The 24,220-nt window shown below is 35.6% G+C and overlaps 2 protein-coding genes across 6 annotated transcripts in view; one reads left to right on the top strand and one right to left on the bottom strand.

Moving 5' to 3' along the window:
- Positions 1-24,220, top strand: part of LOC123557491 (inverted formin-2-like) — an 83,704-nt gene that overhangs the window by 3,513 nt on the left and 55,971 nt on the right. The window contains exon 1 of one of the 4 annotated variants that reach the window (XM_053543803.1): positions 693-992. The exons of 1 other annotated variant lie outside the window; for it this stretch is intronic. Coding sequence is in view for 1 of the 3 variants with exons in the window: in XM_053543802.1 (XP_053399777.1) it covers positions 752-753 (2 nt within the window). In the remaining 2 variants the exon portion in view is untranslated. Of the gene's footprint in view, positions 1-692; positions 993-12,669; positions 12,965-24,220 lie in introns of those variants that run through there. 2 more of the 4 variants (XM_053543802.1, XM_053543805.1) reach the window with 2 other exon arrangements.
- LOC123557490 (uncharacterized) overlaps positions 1-24,220 on the bottom strand; it is a 40,707-nt gene that overhangs the window by 8,271 nt on the left and 8,216 nt on the right. Inside the window, exon 1 of one of the 2 annotated variants that reach the window (XM_045348971.2) lies at positions 20,150-20,300. The exons of the other annotated variant lie outside the window; for it this stretch is intronic. The gene's annotated coding sequence lies outside the window, so the exon portion shown is untranslated. Of the gene's footprint in view, positions 1-20,149; positions 20,301-24,220 lie in introns of those variants that run through there. 2 annotated transcript variants of the gene reach the window in all.

Genomic DNA, 24,220 nt, shown 5'->3' with positions numbered 1-24,220 from the left:
TAAAACGCAGCGAAATGAGATACACTATATAGTTGTATAACAGACATTGCTTTAGTATCACCGACCTTTAATATGCCGAAATTCCTTTATGTCAAACAGAATAACAAACGGACAATAAGAGTGTTAGGTTTGGTACTTTTATCCTGCACCTAATCAGTCAAGAAATTGTCGCAAACAATCCGTGACATCATGTTATTTTTTACGTGATGTTTCGTTCGACGGTTATTCTGCGACACGGACACACTTCTGACGTAGACGTACACAGAGACGAAATTGAGGTCAGGACAAGAACAATGTGAAAGACATTGCATATACACGGTCAAATTAATTGGTGTACAGAGTTATATTGATTGTTCTCTAGAATCGTATGTTTTACATTTCCTTCGAGACTTTGTCAATGATCTGGACAAAACTTGTGGAAATGCCAAATTGTATACTTGCATATTAATATTTAATGAATTGATGATTGTTGTGGAAAATACGCACTTTTTTCTGTCTACTATTTGCTCTGATGGTGTATAAAAAGTAAAACAAATGTGCCCAAGGCAACTTCCTAGTTCATGTTGTCTTCCGCAGTAGTTTTAACTGTTGCATATCGTGTAACATGTCTTCCAAAAGTTTGTAACTTGGAGTCGCTTGATATATGTTACCTTGATGCATTATTTGTGTAAAAAGTTAAATATACGTTAAATCGAGTCGCACGCCAGTTGTGATTGTGTTCAGTAGAGGATGGAATGTATAAGTATTCAAAATGTGATGGCGATTTTATGCAAAATTAGTTTTGATTTCATCTAGCATGTAATTATTTTCGAAACTAGTTGGTTGCTACTGTGATTATGAATATCTAGTCAAGTTACAAAATATAAAACCGACGTTCCTTGGCTACAAAGTTTTAAAATACAAATAGAGTGGTTAATTAAAAAACATATAACAAAATGCATAAGATTACAGCTTTTAACATGGATTGCGAATTAATAAAGTGTGCTTTTGTGGTAAGTTTTTCGTTGTTTTTTTTTGTTGTTGTTGTTGTTTTTTTTTTGGGTGGGGTGGGGGAGGTTATAAACCGGCACAGTTATAGGTCATATCGCGCATAGGCATCTGAGTAGAACAAGCCAGCTGGATGACTTCATCGCTTGAAGAATTTAAAGACCCAGGCGAGGCTCGAACCTATATCGGTGAGGGGCAAGTGATTCAGTGTCAATGACCCTAACCACTCGGCTTGTCTAAATTTACCTCTAATAGAAAACATTTCGATATAATGAGCGTGGTTTTCGGACGCTGGACGCTCATCGTATATATTCACAGAATATTTGCACTTGTCTCATATACCAACTCGGTCACGATAAATAAACTTTATTTACTTATATGGCAATTTATTTGACATTTCTTACTTACCGAGTAATCTCATAAAATCGCATGCATGATTGTTTTCGTTAATTTATCCATTTTGTAATTTTTAACAAGTTATTTCAATCGAACATAAAATGTTTTCATCGTAAAGGCGTATCGATAATACTAATAGAGAAATGGCAGTAAGGAAATGTGACAATTGTTGGTTTCATCATCAGGTCGAATTTTAGCAAAAAACGAGTGCTAACGAATTAACTTTATAAAAAATAATATTCTACTCGAACATTTACGTTTAATACTTTAATGGTGTACTTTTACTGTTAAAAGTGCAGTTAGTAGAGTGTAGCTTGTCAAAATTTAGGCATGTATTGATGAGAGTGAAGGAGGGTTTGGCAAACTGACAAACTGTTTTATGTAAATAGCAAAAAAAGCGATGTTTCCACTGAAATGAACAAGAATGTACAATTAAAAAGTTGTTATTGCGGTAAGCAGTAAACAGGTTTAATTACATTTTCATTGCGTTTTATTTTAAGAAAAAAGTTCCGTGAGGGTGGGTCAAAATATATAATGGACATCTCTCTGTCTATATGTTATCTCTCTCTCTCTCTCTCTCTCTCTCTCTCTCTCTCTTCATTCAACACCAACCCCACACCCTACCCCGCCTGTATCAGTTTATTGTTAGGTCTGTGTCAAAAGATGAAACGTTTATATATCCAAAATAATTTAAATCCGACTCGTTTGTGCCCCTCCAGTGTCGAAGAGGCATGAAGAATCTGTCCGTCAAATTCACCCGTGCGTCACACTTTCTTAAGGACTTGATGCTTCCTCAGATTCCATCTAACTTATTATAATAAAACTTAGATCAGATGTATCAACTAAAATGCGCGTGCCCTCGGCCGCACATTGGAGAAAGTTTTGATACACTTTCATGTTATCTTTGTTTTTAGCTCATCTGATTTTTTGAAAAAAAATGATGAGTTATTGTCATCACTTGAGCGGTTGTCGGCGTCGGCGTCGGCGTCGGCGTCGGCGTCGGCGTCTGCGTCGGCGTTGCCTGGTTAAGTTTTATGTTTAGGTCAGCTTTTCTCCTAAACTATCAAAGCTATTGCTTTGAAACTTGGAATACTTAATCACCATCATAAGCTGACCCTGTATAGCAAGAAACATAACTCCATCTTGATTTTTGCAAGATTTATGGCCCCTTTTGTACTTAGAAAATATTAGATTTCTTGGTTAAGTTTTATGTTTAGGTCAACTTTTCTCCTAAACTATCAAAGCTATTGCTTTGAAACTTGGAATACTTGTTCACCATCATAAGCAGACCCTGTACATCAAGAAACATAATTCCATCTTGCTTTTTGCAAGAATTATTGCCCCTTTTGGACTTAGAAAATCAGTTTTCTTGGTTAAGTTTTATGTTTAGGTCAGCTTTTCCCCTAAACTGTCAAAGCTATTGCTTTAAAACTTGCAACACTTGTTCACCATCATAAGTTGACCCTGTACAGCAAGAAACATAACTCCATCCTGCTTTTTGCAAGATTTTTGGCCCCTTTTGGACTTAGAAAATATCAGATTTCTTGGTTAAGTTTTATGTTTAGGTCAACTTTTTCTCTTAAACTATCAAAGCTATTGCTTTGAAACTTGCAACACTTGTTCACCATCATAAGCTGACCCTGTACAGCAAGCAACATAACTCCATCCTGCTTTTTGCAATAATTATTGCCCCTTTTGGACTTAGAAAATCATTTTCTTGCTTGAGTATTATGTTTAAGTCCACTTTTCTCTTAAACTATCAAACCTATTGCTTTAAAACTTGCAACAGTTTTTCACCATCATATGTGGACACTGAACATCAAGAAACATAACTCTATCCTGCTTTTTGCAAGAATGATGCCCCTTTTTAGACTTAGAAAATCATGGGTAGGACAATATTTCTATTACACAAAAAAAAATCAGATGAGCGTCAGCACCCGCAAGGCGGTGCTCTTGTTATTTTATGGGTTTGATTCAGTCTTGAAGTAATTGTTCCTCAGTATCACTCACATGATACGATTCAGGGGCCATGACTCTCATCAGTATGTCGTGAAGTATGTCCCATTTTTAATATAAGGTTAAACTTTTGATGCATTCCGAATCTATCTTTATTTCGAACTGGATTTTATTCAAACTGAAAACATTTGTTCCACATCACATCTAAATTATATGGCACGAGGTCGATACATATCCAAGGAACAAATATTTCATGAAATTAATGCCTTAGTCCAACTGATAGTCCATCTGGTATACTTTCTTGTTTGATCAGCTCCTCCTACGGTTTCCATCAACTCAGATGAAACTTGGTAAAGTTGGTACACATCGTCAATATGTAATGGACATGTGTATATTGCCAGGACTTCCATGCTAGATTTTTATTCATTTATGTTTTTATGCCCCCGGCATCTACTGATTCGGGAGGCATATAGTGATTGTCCTGTCCGTCCGTTCGTTCGTCCGTCCGTACGAGGTTAACCAAATGGGACCGTTTCGTCTAGCATCAATACCCCTTACTAGAATGACTTGATACTAATGCAGATGTAACCTGTGACCATTCCTCATCTTCAAACATCACCTGACCTCAGTCTGACCTTGACCTTGACCTCGTTTTGGACTTAGGTTGCTTTATATGAGCCATCTCTTGGTTAACCAAATGGGACCGTTTCGTCTAGCATCAATACCCCTTACTAGAATGACTTGATACTAATGCAGATGTAACCTGTGACCATTCCTCATCTTCAGACATCACCTGACCTCAGTTTGACCTTGGACTTGACCTCGTTTTGGACTTAGGTTGCTTTGTATCGACAAGGATGCCACCGGGGGCATCAAGCGTTTATTGAACGCAGATCCTTGTTTAATTCTGAAAAAACTTCAACTGCGTTTCAGTTTGTGTACTCGTGTTAACACCTTCAGGTTCTATTTGATTTGAATATAATTTTAAATACATCATGGGCATTAAATGGACGAGCCCGTGCTATCAAGTCGTTCGTGTCAGAATATTTTTTGTGATGTTCCCCTTTTTACTACATGATGTTTCTTAGGTCATTCTAACATGTGTACTCAACTCCTCCAATACAAACTAAACTTCGTATGAATCATCAACATCACATACATATGCGCATATCGTTTCATGGTCGAACACTTTTAGCTCGACTATTCGAAAAATAAGTAGAGATATCCTACTCACCACGGCGTCGGCATCACACCTTGGTTAAGTTTTTCGTACCAGTCCTCATTTTGACATAACCTTTTGAGATAAAGCTTTGAAACTTCCAACACTTGTGTACCACCACGATGTACAGCTTTAGGCAAGAGGACATAACTCCTCCAAGGATATTGTCTGAATTATGGTCCCTTTTCACTTTCAAATCTTGGTTAAGTTTTGTATCATGTATGATATATTAACGTACTTTCTCCTACAGCTCCGCCGACGTTCTGAATCATACTGCGAACCAAACATAAAGCTATGATTATGCGATTTCCCAAGCTGGCACATGCTTCCTCAGGTCTTGTGCCACACAGAAATGTACAGTTACACATGGTTATAAAAAAGTCAGCCTTAATTTCACTCTACTGACGGTTTTCTAAATGTAAGTTTAAATTAAAAACAAACGTGCCCAAGGCTAAATATAGATATAGACATTTTTAGTTCACGTTGTCTTCCGTGATAGACTTAACTTTAACATGTACATCTATCACGTTTTCTTGAACCTGCTTGATTATAATCCCCATATTTTGAGAGAGAAAAAACTCAGACAACACCAAATCATAGAAAGAAAGCGTTATTTTACATGGAAAACTAGACAGCATATAAACATTCATGGTTCACTACAAAACAATTTACTGTTACTCACTCTATGTCGTGAGTAAATCAATTATTCACTAATTTCATGTTCCTAACTATAAAAACATTTAACACAAATATAGGATACAGGTCTTAGTATTTGACAGCATTCCAATGTACAAAAAATACGAATATATTTGTCTTGCAAATGTCAGACGGTACGATGTTGTGCGATGTGTTGATGATCGACCAGTAGAAGTGGGGTAAATGTGGTTATCTTTATCTTTGTACACCATTCAGCCTGAAAACATACTATCAAAATTTAAGGCAAACATACAATCAGATGTACATGAAAATCTAAACTGTAAAATTGTGCTTTCTATTAGGTCCCGAATGAACCAAATGTAATAACTTGAACTCATCTTATCTAGAATAATTAAACAGCATATAAGATGGAAATTCTGGTCTCTCTCAGCTTCGTTGAATAACCACAAAATAAGAAAAATGTGCAGTGTGTAAAACATAACATTCTTTCAAGGTAAAATCAAAAATAAAATGAAAACTAGCTTAGAAGAGGATAACGGCAATTTCCATTTGATAACGAAAGAATAACATTGCATGGGAAAAAAACAGCATAAAATATATAGATACAGAATTAAATGCGTACTTGCGAATGTTACTTTTCTAAATGTAGATACCGAGTCTGGCATGAAGCATTCAAATGTTCTCATATAATGTTAAATGTATATCTGCCTTTAAAGTTCTAGTAATACATAAATAATCAACAGTAATAATTATCAAGGAACTGTTCATGTCTAAAGACCCTTGAACTATAAGGTACGTAACTGTGAACCTTATTTTCTATTAGAACATAAAGGAGACGTAATGTCTGACCTGAGGAATCTCTCTAGAACTAAATGATTACTCTTGTTTAAATCACAGTCAAAAAGTCAAATCTGCCTTTGATATTCGAATACAGTTACAAGCCATCAGCAATAACTATTAAGAAACTTGAAATGTCTGTTAGGGTGGGTGGGAGGGAATAAACAAATAATCAAAATACTTGTTATGGTTTCGATGGAGGCCTTGAGAAACAAAAATCAAATAACACCAAATCATAGAAAGAAAGAGTTGTTTGACATGAAAATTGAACAGCATGTAAAACATGTATATTACTTTACGAAACAAGTGTCAGTATACTGATATAAACATTTAATTCCGGAAAAGGGCTGCCTAAATGGGCTCCACTTCCGGGCAGTTAAACGCCTTTAAAAACTCACTATTTTCAAAGAACTGTTACACATATTTGTTTTGATGCATTTGCAATAGCGTGCGAGTAGTGAAATTTCACGTAACAAGGTGGAACATAGTTTTCAGCAATTGTTTATCTTTATTTCTTTACAAATGGCATTCATTTTCAAAGGGAGACAACTTTTTCTCAAAGATTACTTAAAGTAATCGGAAAAAGTTGTTTCCCTTTGAAAATGAATGCCATTTGTACTTAAAATAATCGGGAACAGTTGTCTCCCTTTGGAACTGAATGCCATTTGTAAAGAAATAAAGATAAACAATTGCTGAAAACTATGTTCCACCTTGTTATGCGAAATTTCACCACTCGCACGCTATTGCAAATCCATCAAAACGAACATGTGTAACTGTTCTTTGAAAATGGTGAGTTTTTAAAGGCGTTTAACTGTCCGGAAGTGAATCCCCTTTAGGCAGCCCTTTTCCGGAATTCAATGTTTATATCAGTATACTGACACTTGTTTCGTAAAGTAATATACATATTTTACATGCTGTTCAATTTTCATGTCAAACAACTCTTTCTTTCTATGATTTGGTGTTGTTTCATTTTTGTTTCTCAAGGCCTCCATCGAAACCTTATGCTGTCATATATTCAACCTGGAGTGAAGAATATCAATTAACAATCACTTATATAGTGCACTGAAAACATGAGAAAATCGTGAATTGCAAGCAGAAAACGCGGTAAAATAACAACCGGGAACTGGAGACAAAATAGTTAGCAGACGATGAAAAACGTGAATAATTTTAGATATATCTATTGGATTCCGGAAAAAGGGGCCACACTTTCGAACAGTTCAATGCCTTTAAAAACTCACCATTTTCAAGGAACTGTTGCATATCTTTGTTTTGATACATTTGCAATAACGTCCCAGTGCTGAAATTTTACTTAACTAGGTGGAACGAACAACTGTTTGTTTTTATTTCTTTACATGTCAAATGGTATTCATTTTAAAGGGGAACAACTTCTTGAAGAAAAATTAAGTATCAAATCGTTCGGGACAGTACGGTAGAATATGTAATGGATATGTAAAGATGTTGTCCTGTGTTTTGATTATATACTCCTAAACCTTAAAAAAAAGTTATCCAGATGTTTTTGTACGTTAAAATTAAGTCACACGCTAGTTGTCTCTATGTACAAACTTATGCAAAATATTTCTTATTTTATAATTATCTTCAATACCAGTTGGATGCCACTTTGTTGTAAATAATATTTATTTTGCACCCAACAAAATACCAACATTTCCAGGATTTAAAATATAGATAAAATGATTTAATATTACAAGATCTTTATACACGATTAAAACCTTTAAAATGGTTTCCGCTAAAACGTATGTATACATGTGTGGGAAGTACTTCTTCTATTTTAGAGCAGTGGACATTTTGATGAATGAGCCTGTGTCCGTACACTGGACATTTATTGTGCATTTATACTCACACCATATATTTTAGGCAACACTTTAAGTGTATATACAGTAATTGTCACGTAAATGTACCAACCTTGTCATTAGAAAATGTTTCGTATTGAAACTAGACGGCTTTTTTCGGCTTCAAACAAAACATTATATTTTTTTTTACAGTTGTATCAAGGTAGACATGAGAGAGTGTATTAACACCGCCCCTGACTTAGTTCTCATCAGTATACTTGTAATGTCATACATAGCGGACCGGGATGGGGGGCGGGGGGCGGGGGTTAGGTCTAGCAGACTCACCCCACATTGGGGTTTGGTTATTTTTGACAACATTTTTAACGAAATTTTGTTTAAAAGTAGATCCTAGAATGACCTTATTCTATCGTATAAAAATCAGTTTTTGTACATTTACCTTTCATTTCATGGAAAAAACAAAATTTTTGCTGTTGTTTGTTGGATGTTCCTTATATACCCATAAAGCTCCTCGTGCGTGCCACTTACAGTAAATGATTATCTTTCAAATTTATGCAAATTAGCCAATCATATGAAAATTGCTCATGAGAAATTAACATATAAATTATTTAGCTTGGTTTTTGCCAAACTTAAATAGATTATCATGATATATCAGTTTTTTCTACCACTGATTCACGATTTAGGAAACATTATCCGAAATAAGCGAATTCAGTGAAAATATCTAATAAATTTTGAATCAGATTCGACTGAAATCTGATTTGTTTGAAATTTACAAAATGGATAAATTAATGGAAACAATCATGCATGTGATTTTGTTAGTCCACTTGGTAAGTAAGAAAATGAAATATTTCGATTGTGTACAGTGACAAAATCTGTGTTGTATCACAGTAAGCCAACCGTTGATGTTGTTGTTTTACCTTTATACAGTTTGCATGCGATGAAGACGTAAAATGAATGATAGTTTTAATTTATACAGTAACTGTATTGTGTATTTCCATGATTGTTTGGGATGTACTTTTCAAGCCGATCAAAAGTCGCTGTTTTAAGCCCTTCTGAGGTCACATCCTGGCCGCTTCGTATGACGCAAGTACTTTATTTCTTTTTTCCCGGGGAAGCGGGCTTCTTAAAGGTTAAAAAACTTCGATTTTCTTTCCAGGAATTAGGTCAATGTAAATGCTAACCCTGCTTTTAGAATGTAAACCCTGGTAAGCTTAGGTACTTAAAGTTTCAATAGACTTTTGTATTTAAAAATAGATAAATCAGCTATTCAAAAAGACGTTGTGCATATACTTATATGGTTACAAAATCAGTATTTTCAATATAACACATGACTTTATACAGTACGTTAGAGCAATAAAGGGAGGTAACCATAAACTATGGATTCAATAATATTTTCTTCTGTGTTAATTTATATTCAAACCTTTGGCAAATATATGGGAAAACAACTATCGAAATAGCGTTTGACAAGAGACCATCATCTTTTTATATATGTGGCAGCGACATTATAAACAAAGGCAGTATGAACATTTACGTGTATCAGCAGAGGCCCGGCAAGCCTAAATAACTAAAATCACAATTGTATTGGGTTTGGATAGGTTTTTCTTCGGGACTCTAAAACAGAGGGTGGTTATAGTAGTAAAGTGATTGGGCAGTTAAGGCTTCGGTCAATAAAAAAGGATGTAATCGCACTAGTAATAGCGTTGGGTAATTTATTCTCTTGGTCACTAAAATATCGAGTTATTATAGTAGAATGGGGTTTGGATAGTTTAGGCTTTGGGGCACTAAAATAGAAAGTAGTAATAGTGTATTGGGGCTGATTAGACTGGGTCCCGGACCACTTAAATAGAGAGTTGTCACAGCAGCATTTTGAAAGAATAGTCAACACGATCAGACGATTCTGCAATAAGTCACTAAACACAATCTAGCCTCCTGGTGGGCCCTTTTAAGTATAACATTATGACAATTACATAATACTAGTTCTAGTACTCCATAGTTGTTATGTAACGTTATCACACACAGCTACTGAATACTCGTTTATCAAGCAGCACCAAATGTTTGTAAAACATTTATTTTCTGAAAACAACGTGATTACGCCGAAAGGAAATTAGGTGATGAATCTACACAGGTTTATAAAGTCATAGACTGACTTGCACACTTTATATGTATTCCATGTGGTGTTGTCTAGTCTAGTCCCGTGTAGTGTTTGTTCTGCTAAAGTGTGTAGTACAGTGTTCTGTTGTGTAGTGGTGTGGTGTGTTGCAGTGCAGCGAAGTGCTGTGCGGTGTAGTTCTGTGCAGTGCGGTGCAATGCAGTGCAGTGCAGTGCAATGAGTGTGGTGTCGTGTTGTGCGGTTCAATGCATTGAGTGTTGTGCGGTGCGGTGCGATGAGGTGAGGTATAGTGTTTCTACATTAATTACACTGTACTGAAAGTTGTATTATGTTCTGTATTGCTTGTTGAGCACATAACGGAAAAGTCAAAACATAAACTTCATAGCTATCTATGGACATGATCAATTCGATACCAGTCCCAATGTGTTGTACTGTATGTGTCGATGTATAGGGCTATCATTAAATCATTCATGTTTTTTAAATATGACTTGAATAGTGAAATATGCCAGTCTGATTATATTTCTAGGCACCCTGTTGATATTGGGTACTGACCTTTTTTTATGAATAGGGTCAGTTAAAAAGGCTTGTGAAGATCGCTGCCGATTAGTGAGATTAAAATAGAGAGTATGAAAGTAAATATGACAATAATATACCAGTCACATTCTGTCTCTACCATATGTCCATATTATATAAGGTACCATCGAGTCATTCATTTTTTGCGAATGTGCCTTTGGTAGCGTAAAATTCAGGTTCGACTGTATAATAGCCTGGCGCACCGTCGTGATTTAACCATACTGTGTATATAACAATACTTGTGCAAGAACACAAAAACATTTTCTGAAGAAACCCTGAAAGTATATGTTGCATGGAATAAGCTCCTTTGAATAACAATGTTTTCGTTTTAAGTAAATGCTCTTCCTGATATAAATGGAAACTGGTTTGCCTTTATAAGATATAGATCAAGTTCGAAACGGGATTCAAAACTTACACCCCCCCCCTTCTCTCTCTCTCTCTCTCTCTCTCTCTCTCTCTCTCTCTCTCTCTCTCTCTCTCTCTCTCTCTCTCTCCTCCCCCTCTCCCCCTCTCTCTCTCTCTCTCTCTCTTTCTCTCTCTCATATTTCGTTGAAATGATCCATCACTAATACTCGAGGCCAAGATCAGATACGCAACTTATTTCCATCAGTGCTTTTTTTCACGTTCACTTGAAGCTCACCCAACATATAAGATAGCGAAAACTTAAAACTTCCAGCAACGTGTCCTAGAGTAAGAATCTATTCGTTCCTCCCTCCTCAATAAAAGCTAGCTTTACTGATTTATAGAAAATGACATGAAAAGAGACGAGTTGTAAAAAAATCATTGCGAATTTCTCTTCTATGATGAAACATTGCCACATACCTAGAAACGCTTTCATCGGATTTATGTCCCAGATTTACTTTATTCTGTACTGTGAATGTTTTGCAGCTTGTATGGGTAGTTTTCCAAAAATACAATACTGATGAAAATGCTTATCACCCAACCACGCCTACATCTACCCCAACAGCACCACAGACACACGCTGAATAAATAAAAAGAACTTTAAAACACCCCAATTTGATAAGTTTACAGAGCAGTATTGATTTTTCACAAGAACCGTATATTGTGCGTATCCTGCGAGACATTTTGGACAAAACTCGTGGAAATGCCAAATTGTGTAGTTTTAGATAAATATTTAATGAAGTAATGATTATTATGGCAAATATACCTTATTCACTCACTGCTCTGATGGTGTATAGAAACTAAAAAACTAATGTGGCTACTTCCTACTGCGGTAGTTTTTATGGAACGCCATTGCTGTCTACTGATGTTGATATAGCATTTTTGCTGTACTTACAACGGTATGTGAAGTACCTCGACTAAACTAAAATTAAGAATTGACACTGAAAGTAGTTTAGATCTTTTTCTCAGTACAGTCAGCGAATACAGGAGAAAGTATATCATATAAGGTTAAAAGTGCCGCAATATGTAATTAGAAGAGTAGCGATAGTAGTTTTAAGCATCGCATTCAAATATAAAATCAACGTATACACATTTAAATCCACATAAAAAGTTATAAAGTAGAGTAAGTAATGTTATTAGAACCACATATACCTGTTAACGCTGATGCATGTGAAGTTGAAAGTACCACATAAACATTTAAAACGACTGTATAAGTTATATATACCGCGCAGTCATATGAATGTTAGGTATATGCATCAGAAAGGACTGCAAATAATTTATGAAACACCGTACATACTAATGAAAGAACCATATATACATAGTGTTAAGCGCATCATATATATAAATGTATAAGCCCTGCAAATATACCTCGTAAGGAGAGGCACTTCATATACAGTACGTTTTTGTAAACATCAAGTTTGTAAACATTAAAGATTGCATTTTGTAACCTTAACTTCGGCTTCCATATTTTAGTGTTTTTAGTATATGAAAAACATGAGCTCAAGCTCAAACAAAACATAATCAAAAATTAGAAAGGTCATTTTGTAAGTAGAGAAATTTTGGTTTGATAACGTGTAAACACGTATGACCTAGTAATCGAACTGTACCTGCTATAAGTACAGCATAAATAGCTATATATACACATCAGAAGCCGGCTAAGTACGGCGTTCCATATACAAGATTTCAAGTATCATATTATGCAACACGTAACATGTCTGCTCAAATTTCGTAAGATAAATGTTACCATGGTGTACTTTTTGTGTAAAATTTTAAATAAGCGATAAATCAAATCAATGGTTGTTTTTGTGTTCAGTGAGCTGTTGAATGTAATGATACGCAAAATGTAATGGTGATTTATATTCGATATCAGCTGGATGCTACTGTGATGGAAATTCTGTGTTTTGTGAAAAATGTCTAGTTTGTATAATAATACAAAATACTTAAGTTTCCTGGATACAAAATCTTAAAACATAAATACAGTCTATATCAAAGAGTAAGATTTTCATCATGGATTGCGTTGCGGTAGGTGTATGTCTTTACTTGCTTTTCGTAGTAAACATTTTGATAAATGTTCGTGCATTTTATTTATTGTATATATTTCACAGTATATACTTACAACACTTCAAACGTAAATATAAGCAACCGCGTCACGGTAAATGTTTTTTGTAAAGAAACTGATGTTACCAGACGATGTTTCTACTTAAATTTTTCATTAAAAAGATCAATTTTTATTGCTGTTTATGTGATTAACTCATGTCAAAATGTGGAGAAAACAACGCCAGCCCTGAGAATATATGCACAGGCAATGATCAAAGGATCCATGGAAGTAGTCATCGCCCGAACCCTGAGAAAATTGTTTTATTATATTTTATTTTGTGTATCCTCCTTAACAAAAATTAACACAAAATAGTTTTTAAAGATGAAAATGCAATAAAACCCGTTTCTTTTTCCTTTCTTGCAATTTGTAAAGAATCAACTTTTGGCGGGGTTTGTCACGTTGCCAAACGCTTCTTATTTCCTGATCAGTTCGTTTCTGATAGACCTAAGCGTTTTCACGCTTTAACAGGCTGCATGCTACACAATTAAACTAATAGTACTTATTTTAATAGAAAATAAATTCATATAACACATAATATTTACAAATAAACTTTTCCTTTACTATGAATTTTGATGAATGGTGTACAAAAATTAAGAATTAAAAATGTACCTGTTCTCAAAATGTTCCAAGAATGACGGGGAAGGATAAATAATCGTTAATTGCTAATTAAGGACGACGGAGTTGGCTCCCTTTCGAATAATATGCACCATAGAAATACTGAAGATTTCCATAATGCTATTTGTACGAGTCACTTGGATATTAATTTTGTTTTAATCTTTATATTAAAATCAAACAGCTGTCCAAACAGATGATATGCATAATAACACGGTCAGAAATACACTACTTTCATTACTGCACATGAACTTATTCCATTAGAACCATAAAGGGAGGTAATAAAAAAACAGTAAGTTCAATAAAACTTCCTGTTGTGCTAATCAATATTCAAACCTTTGGCAAATATTAGAGAAACCAATTATCGAAAACAGGATGTACCGAGAAAACAATATATCTTATGTTCATAACAAAAAAATGTGGCAGACACATTATAAACAAAAGCATTATCGTGGATAAAATTAAACACAAATTTGCTAGGATTAGGATTTGAAAACACAAGAAAACTCGTCACGTATATGGCCATTAGCATTTATTTCCGAGATGTGCAGATGCAATGATAAGTAAAAAAAAAACACGAAAAGTTCAGCCGAAATAACTTAAATGGATAAATAAGTGGAAGCAATCATGTATATTATTTTGTAACACCACTTGATTAAGTAAGAAAATAAAAAATGTACGCCTGTCTTGTGTACGTGGTTAAACTTAAAGGTGTGTCGTTTGTATATACAAAGAAAATGAAGAGACCCGGCGTCGGAGTGCGCACCTACAGCTTAGTTAAAATTTTGTTAGTACTATATGAATTAACTTAAAACTTAAAATTGTCGTTCATCATCATTTCCTACGAACACGGTTGGTAACTCTTGTACCAATATTTCATGAATTATTCCCCCGTTTTACGTAGAATTTCAGGTTAAAGGTTTGATGGACATTCACTCTGTCTTTCTTATTAAATGGATTTGATTCAAACTGAAAATTGCTGTTCTGCATCTTCACCCATATCATATGATATTAGGGTCGTAACTTTAACTCTTGATTGTTTACAACATCATCATCCGCATTAGTGGTATTAATTACTCAGTTGATAGCTCTAGTTTCCTCTGATACGCTCTAATTCACTACCGTCACCTCTTACAGCTCTTGCTAACTATTTTGCAGTCAACAGAAACTGGAGAAAATAAATGATGAAATTGAAAAAAAAAATACCAAGCTTTCAGTCATATTATTTTTATATTCTGCTCATAGATCGTTTGTGAGTTTTTCTATTACCTAAAACCTATAAACCAAAATAAGTATACTGCTGGACCAGCCCTAGTTGCCGTCTGCATCAAGCAGGTACTTGCCTTTAACAGACTGTCAAATTTCCACCTGTCTTAAAATTAAGCTGCCACATTATGCCACCCCTTGGCCGGCTGCATCATTATTTTAGTGAAATGAGCCGCAACATGGGAATACCAACATAGTGCGTTTGCGACCAGCATGGATCCAGACCAGCCTTCGCATTCGCGCAGTCTGGTCAGGATCCATGCTGTTCGCTTTCAAAGCCTATTGCAATTAAATAAACCATTAGCGAACAGTATGGATCCTGACCAGGCTGCGCGGATGCGCAGGCTGGTCTGGATCCATGCTGGTCGCAAACGCACTAAGTTGGTTTTCACGTGGCGCGGCTCAATTACTTTATTTTAGTGAAATGATGAAAATGTTTTAAAGCTATATTTTCTTAATGTATTGTTGATATTGATCGGTATCATGAACAGTTGTTGAATATTTTATCAAGATATTTTATAATTTGTTATAGTATATATATATAGGGAACAGATGCTTGTAACATTTGTTGAAATATAATCTATGAAGAAATTAAAAAGTCATGCGATACGAAAAGTTATACACATAATATACGAAATTATTGTGAAAACCAGATAATTCAATTTTATTGACAAACATTATTTTCCAATATCATAACATGTTTATTTATTACGGTGGATCTATGCACTGGCACCAGATCAGAAAGAAAATGCCTCCGTACGTGTTATACCCTACCCCTAGGTATTCTATAAGAACCATGGTCATGAACGGGAAAGTGCACTAACCCGTTTCAATCGTAAATTTCTCAACTTAAACGCGCAGTTCGGTGAATGGGTACCTAGTATATTGAACAAGCGATAATTTATCTTCCATCTTGCACCAGTCATATTGTCTCAATATTCCATATTGCTGAGATTATCAACATATTTATGCTTTCGTCAACGTTACTGAAAAAACTTGCTTGACCTTCCCTAATGAACATCCGGTCTAGAGGTCACGGCAGTGTGCACATGTTTGGCGAAACGTAAACAAACAAAAACAGAATTAAATAAAATCACAATTTTACACTAAAACTCGAAATGATGAATGAAATTCATCTTGTATATGATCTTTAATTTGAAATCGTACATTGGTCTGCATCTGTTCTGTTTATTTTATTCATTTTGCACATTTATGCTGCATTTTCACATTTTAGCGAACACATGTAGTAAAATGACGATTGACATACATTTTCACAACAGCCAATCAGAATGGTTTTGTAATCTAGAACGGAACTTCACCAGGGAAGTTCAAGCAAGTTTTTTGTGTAACGTTGAAATAACTATAAACTACGCGTTGTTTTTCTAAGATAAGAGGTATTGAAAACATGTGACCGGTACACAATGCAAGATAAATTACCACTTGCTTGATATCCATAGTAAACATTTACCGCACTGCGTGTTTTAGATATGAAATGCGCGATTGAAACGGGTTAGTATATTTTCCCGTTCATGACCATGGTTCTTATAGAATACCTAGGGGTAGGGTATAACACGTACGGAGGAATTTTCTTTCTGATCTGGTGCCAGTGGATCTATGGATAGGGTCTGTCCTTGAATAAGAAAAGTAATTAATTTAGGTTAAGTATTATCTGTTCCGCTATCGCCGAGACTATTGTATTTCTGTATGTATGGTAACACCCTAGTAAACTTGCACAAGCAGTAGGGTCCTAAGTTTAAAGAAAGTAACATCATTAGCTCGACTATTCGAAGAATAGGGGAGCTATCCTACTCCGGCGTTAGCGTTAGCGTGAGCGTCACACAAATGTTAAAGTTGCGTACCATCCCAAATATTTTCAAAGTCCATTGAGATATTGCTTTGATATTTTGCATACTTGTTTACCATCATGACCCCACTCTGTAAAAAAGAGGAGGCAACTCTATCCAGCATTTTGACTGAATTATGGCCCCCTTTCGACTTAGAATATGCTTATTGTAATGTTAAAGTTTGCGTACCACCCCAAATATTTTCAAAGTTCATTGAGATGTTGCTTTGATATTTTGCATACTTGTTTACCATCATGACCCCAGTCTGTAAAAAGGAGGAGGCAACTCTATCAAGCATTTTGACTTAATTATGGCCACTTTTCGACTTAGAATATGCTTATTGTAATGTTAAAGTTTTATTCACAGCTTAGCAGAATAGTCGAGCGCGCTGTCCACTGACAACTCTTGTTAAATATATACTATTTATTACTTTTTTCAAAATTCCATAAGGCCAAATAATGCATGACAAAACAATGTATAACATATGCATACAATGATATAGTTACGCGGAGAAGGTATACAATGAATTGCATATTATCATTGTCATTTACAAAAAAAATCAAATATTTAAGAACATGTGATAATAAAATAATAATGATTTCATAGTAATATAAATCAGTGCGTAACAGAACTTCTCACAATTTCGAAATTAAACATGTTACAGAATTTTGTCATTTTACATATTTTATTGTTTAGTAATTAGATGGATACATGTGGTAGCATTCGATTATTAAATATGTTATATTAATATTGTTTTATACTAAGTTGGTACTAATATGGTAGCATTCGATTAATAGATATATTGTCGCTGCATTTAAGTGAAAATAAAGAGGATAAAAATGCTCTTTCTTGATAGGAACGAACTACGCTCCATGCTACCATAACAGTCCATGGGTACGTTTTTGACAAAAGACATTATTTTGTTCATAGTATCGCGCCTGGTTAAAGAAATATAGTTTACTGAAATATTGAAAATGTTTCCCCCCATAGCCCTCATCACCCTTACCCCTAAGATTCTTATTTTCAAGGTCAAATTAATGGATTGTTGGCGCACATTGACGGGTGTACTAATTTTCGTTGTCAATAATTTTCTACAAAACATGCGGAAATGCCAAAGTGTCTAGTATTGAATAAATATTTAACGAAGTAGCAATTGTTGTATTCAGCATGTGCGCAGTTTCACTCTACTCACTATTTTAGAAAACAACGTGCCTAAGGCTTCCTGTAGTTGACGTTTCATCTTCCGCGATAGTTTTAACCACATACATAAAACATGTCTATCGCTAATGCTAGTGAGGAAGTATATATTTTTTTAAATAATATTTTCTTTACATGAAATAAGATACCAAAGTTCCCTGGATACAAAATCCTAAAATATAGATTAAGTGGTTTAACATAACAAGATGCATCAGAGTGAGACTTTCAAAATGGAGTGTGCAAAAAGAAGGTGTGCATTTGCGGTTAGTACAGTGTATTATACATTGTATGTTTTCAAATGTTTGAAGTAGTAAACATCTTTTTTTTTTAATGAGAACGGTGTTCGAAGGATGCACGTTTACAAGATTTAAAGATCTTTTTTTTTTAACACTGTCTTGTCACTTTGATATATACACCCCGCGATACAAGGGTGATTTCACTGGAATGATTTTGCTGTTACAAAATGTTGTGTTTCTTTTCATCTTATTATCCCCCGCCGATGAAATCGGGAGGGGGGTATTGAAATGGCGTTGTCAGTCTGTCAGTCAGTCCGTCCGTCCGTCCGTCCGCGGCCATTTCTCAGTAACTACTTGGTAGAATTTCATGAAACTTGAAATAAACATGAACCAACATACTGCGATGATGCCCGTCAAGTTTTTTTTTTTTTTTTTTTTTTTGATTGGTCAATTTCCCTCAGAGTTATTGCCCTTGATTTAATAAAAAATGTCCGTCTGCAGCCATTTCTCAGTAACTAACGGGTAAAATTTCATCAAATTTGAAATGGACATGAACCAAGATACTGCGCTGATGCCCGTCAAGTTTTTTTGTTGTTTTTTTTTTTTTTGATAGGTCAATTTCCCTCAGAGTTATTGCCCTTGATTTAATGAAAAATGTCCGTCTGCAGCCATTTCTCAGTAACTAGCAGGTAGAATTTCATCAAACTTGAAATAGACATGGACCAAGATACTGCGACGATGCCCTTCAAGTTTTTTTTCGATTGGTCAATTTTCCATATAGTTATTGCCCTTTAATTGTTTAAAAATCCACAGATCTGTACATAACAAACCAACCAATTGGAAGAATTTCATTAAACTTCTTTCATTCTTTTCCATGAACATTTATTATAAACATGTGATGTTGTGTACCTACACCTAGTCACCACCTTACCTTTGTCACCCCTCTTCTCCTCACCCCACCCCCCACCCAAACAAACCATTCATTTTCTTTTAATTTGATTTTGACAAATGAAATTATTTGCTTCTTGGTAACATTCTTAACTTTTTGCTGGATATATTTTTTTGCCGTAACTCAACTCTGACCCTTTTGGCGGGGGATTTCAATTCATCGAATTTGCTTGTTGCATATAGGTCTATGTTAAAATCAGAATAAAAACAACATGATCCCTGAGTCGTTTTGAAACTACTTAAAGAACTGTTAAATTTTTAGTGTTGTACATTAGCATACAGGACCGTTCTCGGAAGCAGTTACCGTCTCAGCTCTGAGAGTCTTTGTCGACACAATTGGTTTTAAAGAAACCCCATAAAATCGTTATGAAATAATATGTTTTTGCGTTGAATTGTACATCCACGTCATTTTTATATGTCTGTTATACCTATAGGTTTTCCTAGGCTGACTGAATTCTGCATGTATCAAAACTGTATGATTAAACTGAATGGTCTTTGAATTGTATTCACACAATATTAATACTAAACAAATATATGTTTGTACAAGGTAGAAGAATACTGATTTTTGTTTTACATGAGAATTTCAGATTTGCAAGAAATCTACTTATAAATTACTTGACTTTGTTTTGCTAGAACTCGACTACAGGTGTAAACAAAAATAAAAAGCTGGCCTCCTAGATTTTATACTTGCAATGGCTGCCACACACAACAGAAAATTTGTGTATGTGTGAAACTTTATTTTCTTAAAGAACATTTTCAGCGTATAGAAGAGTGGAGTCATGTTTGATACAAGAAAAAATATTTTCAGTCAAACAAACACTCAATGAAATTAGCCCAATACTAAGACCTCAAATTGTATTGATGTTTTAACATAAATCTGCTGCATTATGTGATGACAACTCTACTAAAATGTCAATCATAAACCAGCCATATGACTCCATAAAACAAATTGCTATGAAGCTAAAGAAAAATGCTCTTCAGAACAGAAAACAAACAAAACGGGTACCTGTTTGAATCCTGCATTATGCGCCTACTATTTTTTCGCGCCATTTCCGTATTTAGCGTCTATTAACATAGACCTAATGATGGGAAATTATCACGGTGTATCAGGTATTTACTCCACTGCCATATCATTAGTACTACCGTTGGTATCCGAGATACACATATACCTTGAAAATATCTGATAAATTCAAAATCAGATTCGATTGAAAAATCTTGTTATAAATTTAAGTTTACAAAATGGATAAATTAAATAAGGTCATGCATGTGACTTTGTTGGACCATTCGGCAAGTCAAAACACTGAGGCTGTAATCTTATATTGCTTGCATGCAACGAAAACAACAAATTGAAAATGCATTTTTATCAAACATTAAGGTATCCAAAACAATTTAAATCCAACATATTTTGTGGGGATAGCAGTAAGATCATTTAAAATATGCATTCAACATTTGATAGTTTTGGTTGAATTCAGATAAATGAATTCGAAGTGTTGGATCATGAGGGTTTTGTCATAGTAGTACGGTTATTGGATAGGTAGGGTGTAGCATGGGTGTTAGATAGATAGGGTGTAGCATAGGTGTTGGATAGTTAGGGTGTAGTCGTAGTAGTATGGGTGTTAGATAGTTAGTGTGTAGTCATGGGTGTTGGATAGTTAGGGTGTTGTCGTAGTAGTATGGGTGTTGGATAGTAAGTGTGTAGTCATGAGTGTTGGAAAGTTAGGGTGTAGTCATAGGTGTTGGAAAGTTAGGGTGTAGTCATGGGTGTTGGATAGTTAGTGTGTAGTCATGAGTGTTGGAAAGTTAGGGTGTAGTCATAGGTGTTGGATAGTTAGGGTGTAGTCATGGGTGTTGGATAGTTAGGGTGTAGTCATGGGTGTTGGATAGTTAGGGTGTTGTCGTAGTAGTATGGGTGTTGGATAGTAAGTGTGTTGTCATGAGTGTTGGAAAGTTAGGGTGTAGTCATAGGTGTTGGATAGTTAGGGTGTAGTCATGGGTGTTGGATAGTTAGGGTGTAGTCATGGGTGTTGGATAGTTAGGGTGTAGTCATGGGTGTTGGATAGTTAGGATGTAGTCATTGTAGTATGGGTGTTAGATAGTTAGGGTGTAGTCATGAGTGTTGGAAAGTTAGCGTGTAGTCATAGTAGTATGGGTGTTAGATAGTTAGGGTGTTGTCGTAGTAGTATGGGTGTTGGATAGTTAGTGTGTAGTCATGAGTGTTGGAAAGTTAGGGTGTAGTCATGGGTGTTGGATAGTTAGTGTGTAGTCATGAGTGTTGGAAAGTTAGGGTGTAGTCATGGGTGTTGGATAGTTAGTGTGTAGTCATGAGTGTTGGAAAGTTAGGGTGTAGTCATGGGTGTTGGATAGTTAGTGTGTAGTCATGAGTGTTGGAAAGTTAGGGTGTAGTCATAGGTGTTGGATAGTTAGGGTGTAGTCATTGTAGTATGGGTGTTGGATAGTTAGGGTGTGTAGTAGTATGGGTGTTGGATAGTTAGGGTGTAGTCATGAGTGTTGGAAAGTTAGCGTGTAGTCATAGTAGTATGGGTGTCGTATAGTTAGAGTGTAGTCATGGGTGTTGGATAGTTAGGGTGTAGTCATTGTAGTATGGGTGTTGGATAGTTAGGGTGTTGTCGTAGTAGTATGGGTGTTGGATAGTTAGGGTGTTGTCGTAGTAGTATGGGTGTTGGATAGTTAGGGTGTTGTCGTAGTAGTATGGGTGTTAGATAGTTAGGGTGTTGTCGTAGTAGTATGGGTGTTGGATAGTTAGTGTGTAGTCATGGTTGTTGGATAGTTAGTGTGTAGTCATGGTTGTTGGATAGTTAGTGTGTAGTCATGGGTGTTGGATAGTTAGTGTGTAGTCATGGGTGTTGGATAGTTAGGGTGTAGTCGTAGTAGTATGGGTGTTGGATAGTTAGTGTGTAGTCATGGTTGTTGGATAGTTAGTGTGTAGTCATGGTTGTTGGATAGTTAGTGTGTAGTCATGGTTGTTGGATAGTTAGTGTGTAGTCATGGGTGTTGGATAGTTAGTGTGTAGTCATGGGTGTTGGATAGTTAGGGTGTAGTCATGGGTGTTGGATAGTTAGGGTGTAGTCATGGGTGTTGGATAGTTAGGGTGTAGTCATAGGTGTTGGATAGTTAGGGTGTAGTCGTAGTAGTATGGGTGTTGGATAGTTAGGGTGTAGTCATTGTAGTATGGGTGTTGTATAGTTAGAGTGTAGTCATGGGTGTTGGATAGTTAGGGTGTAGTCATTGTAGTATGGGTGTTGTATAGTTAGAGTGTAGTCATGAGTGTTGGAAAGTTAGCGTGTAGTCATAGTAGTATGGGTGTTGTATAGTTAGAGTGTAGTCATGGGTGTTGGATAGTTAGGGTGTAGTCATTGTAGTATGGGTGTTGGATAGTTAGGGTGTAGTCATGGGTGTTGGATAGTTAGGGTGTTGTCGTAGTAGTATGGGTGTTGGATAGTTAGTGTGTAGTCATGAGTGTTAGATAGTTAGGGTGTTGTCGTAGTAGTATGGGTGTTGGATAGTTAGTGTGTAGTCATGAGTGTTGGAAAGTTAGGGTGTAGTCATGGGTGTTGGATAGTTAGGGTGTAGTCATTGTAGTGTGGGTGTTGGTTAGTTAGGGTGTAGTCATTGTATTGTGGGTGTTGGTTAGTTAGGGTGTAGTCATTGTATTGTGGGTGTTGGTTAGTTAGGGTGTAGTCATTGTATTGTGGGTGTTGGTTAGTTAGGGTGTAGTCATTGTATTGTGGGTGTTGGTTAGTTAGGGTGTAGTCATTGTATTGTGGGTGTTGGTTAGTTAGGGTGTAGTCATTGTATTGTGGGTGTTGGTTAGTTAGGGTGTAGTCATTGTATTGTGGGTGTTGGTTAGTTAGGGTGTAGTCATTGTATTGTGGGTGTTGGTTAGTTAGGGTGTAGTCATTGTATTGTGGGTGTTGGATAGTTAGGGTGTAGTCATTGTAGTATGGGTGTTGGATAGTTAGGGTGTAGTCATTGTAGTATGGGTGTTGGATAGTTAGGGTGTAGTCATTGTAGTATGGGTGTTGGATAGTTAGGGTGTAGTCATTGTAGTATGGGTGTTGGATAGTTAGGGTGTAGTCATTGTATTGTGGGTGTTGGATAGTTAGGGTGTAGTCATTGTATTGTGGGTGTTGGTTAGTTAGGGTGTAGTCATTGTATTGTGGGTGTTGGTTAGTTAGGGTGTAGTCATTGTATTGTGGGTGTTGGATAGTTAGGGTTTAGTCATTGTAGTATGGGTGTTGGATAGTTAGGGTGTATTCATTGTATTGTGGGTGTTGGATAGTTAGGGTGTAGTCGTAGTTGTATGGGTGTTGGATAGTTAGGGTGTATTCATTGTATTGTGGGTGTTGGTTAGTTAGGGTGTAGTCATTGTATTGTGGGTGTTGGATAGTTAGGGTTTAGTCATTGTAGTATGGGTGTTGGATAGTTAGGGTGTATTCATTGTATTGTGGGTGTTGGATAGTTAGGGTGTAGTCGTAGTTGTATGGGTGTTGGATAGGTTATGAAGTAGCCGTAGTAGTATTAGTGTTTAATTTGTTAGGAAGTGGTCAAAGTGGTACTTGGATTGAATAGTTTAGATGTAGGTTAGATTCTAGTCATAGTAGTATTGGCATTGGATGGTCTAGGATGTAGGCATTGTAGTACAGGAGTAGACTGTTGCAGATGTAGTTTAAGATGTAGTCATTGTAGTTTTGCGTTTGGAAGGCTAGGGTTTAGGCATAGTAGCAGGGTAGTTTGATAGTTTAGCGTGTCGCCATAGCAGAACGGGGTTGTAATGTTTAGGATGTAGTTATAGCAATATGGGTGTTTTAAATATATATTTAATATTGTTAAGTATCATAAACAGTTATTGATTACTTACCAGAGATATTTCTATTTTGTTATATTATAAATACAGGAAACATTTGCATATATAACATTTGTTTTAATAATTTACAATAGTAAATTCATTTTTGTCTCTGTGACTGCCTAAAGTGTGCGTTGTTGTGTAGTTTATAGTATTATATTTTATATTGCAATATTCTGTCTGTTGTATTGTGATTCTAATGGATTTTGTTGT

Source organism: Mercenaria mercenaria, chromosome 5 (assembly GCF_021730395.1).
Source record: "Mercenaria mercenaria strain notata chromosome 5, MADL_Memer_1, whole genome shotgun sequence".
Taxonomy (NCBI): Eukaryota; Metazoa; Mollusca; class Bivalvia; order Venerida; family Veneridae; genus Mercenaria; species Mercenaria mercenaria.
The sequence above is the reverse complement of the archived record's forward strand: the minus strand, read 5'-3'. Positions and strand labels throughout refer to the sequence as shown.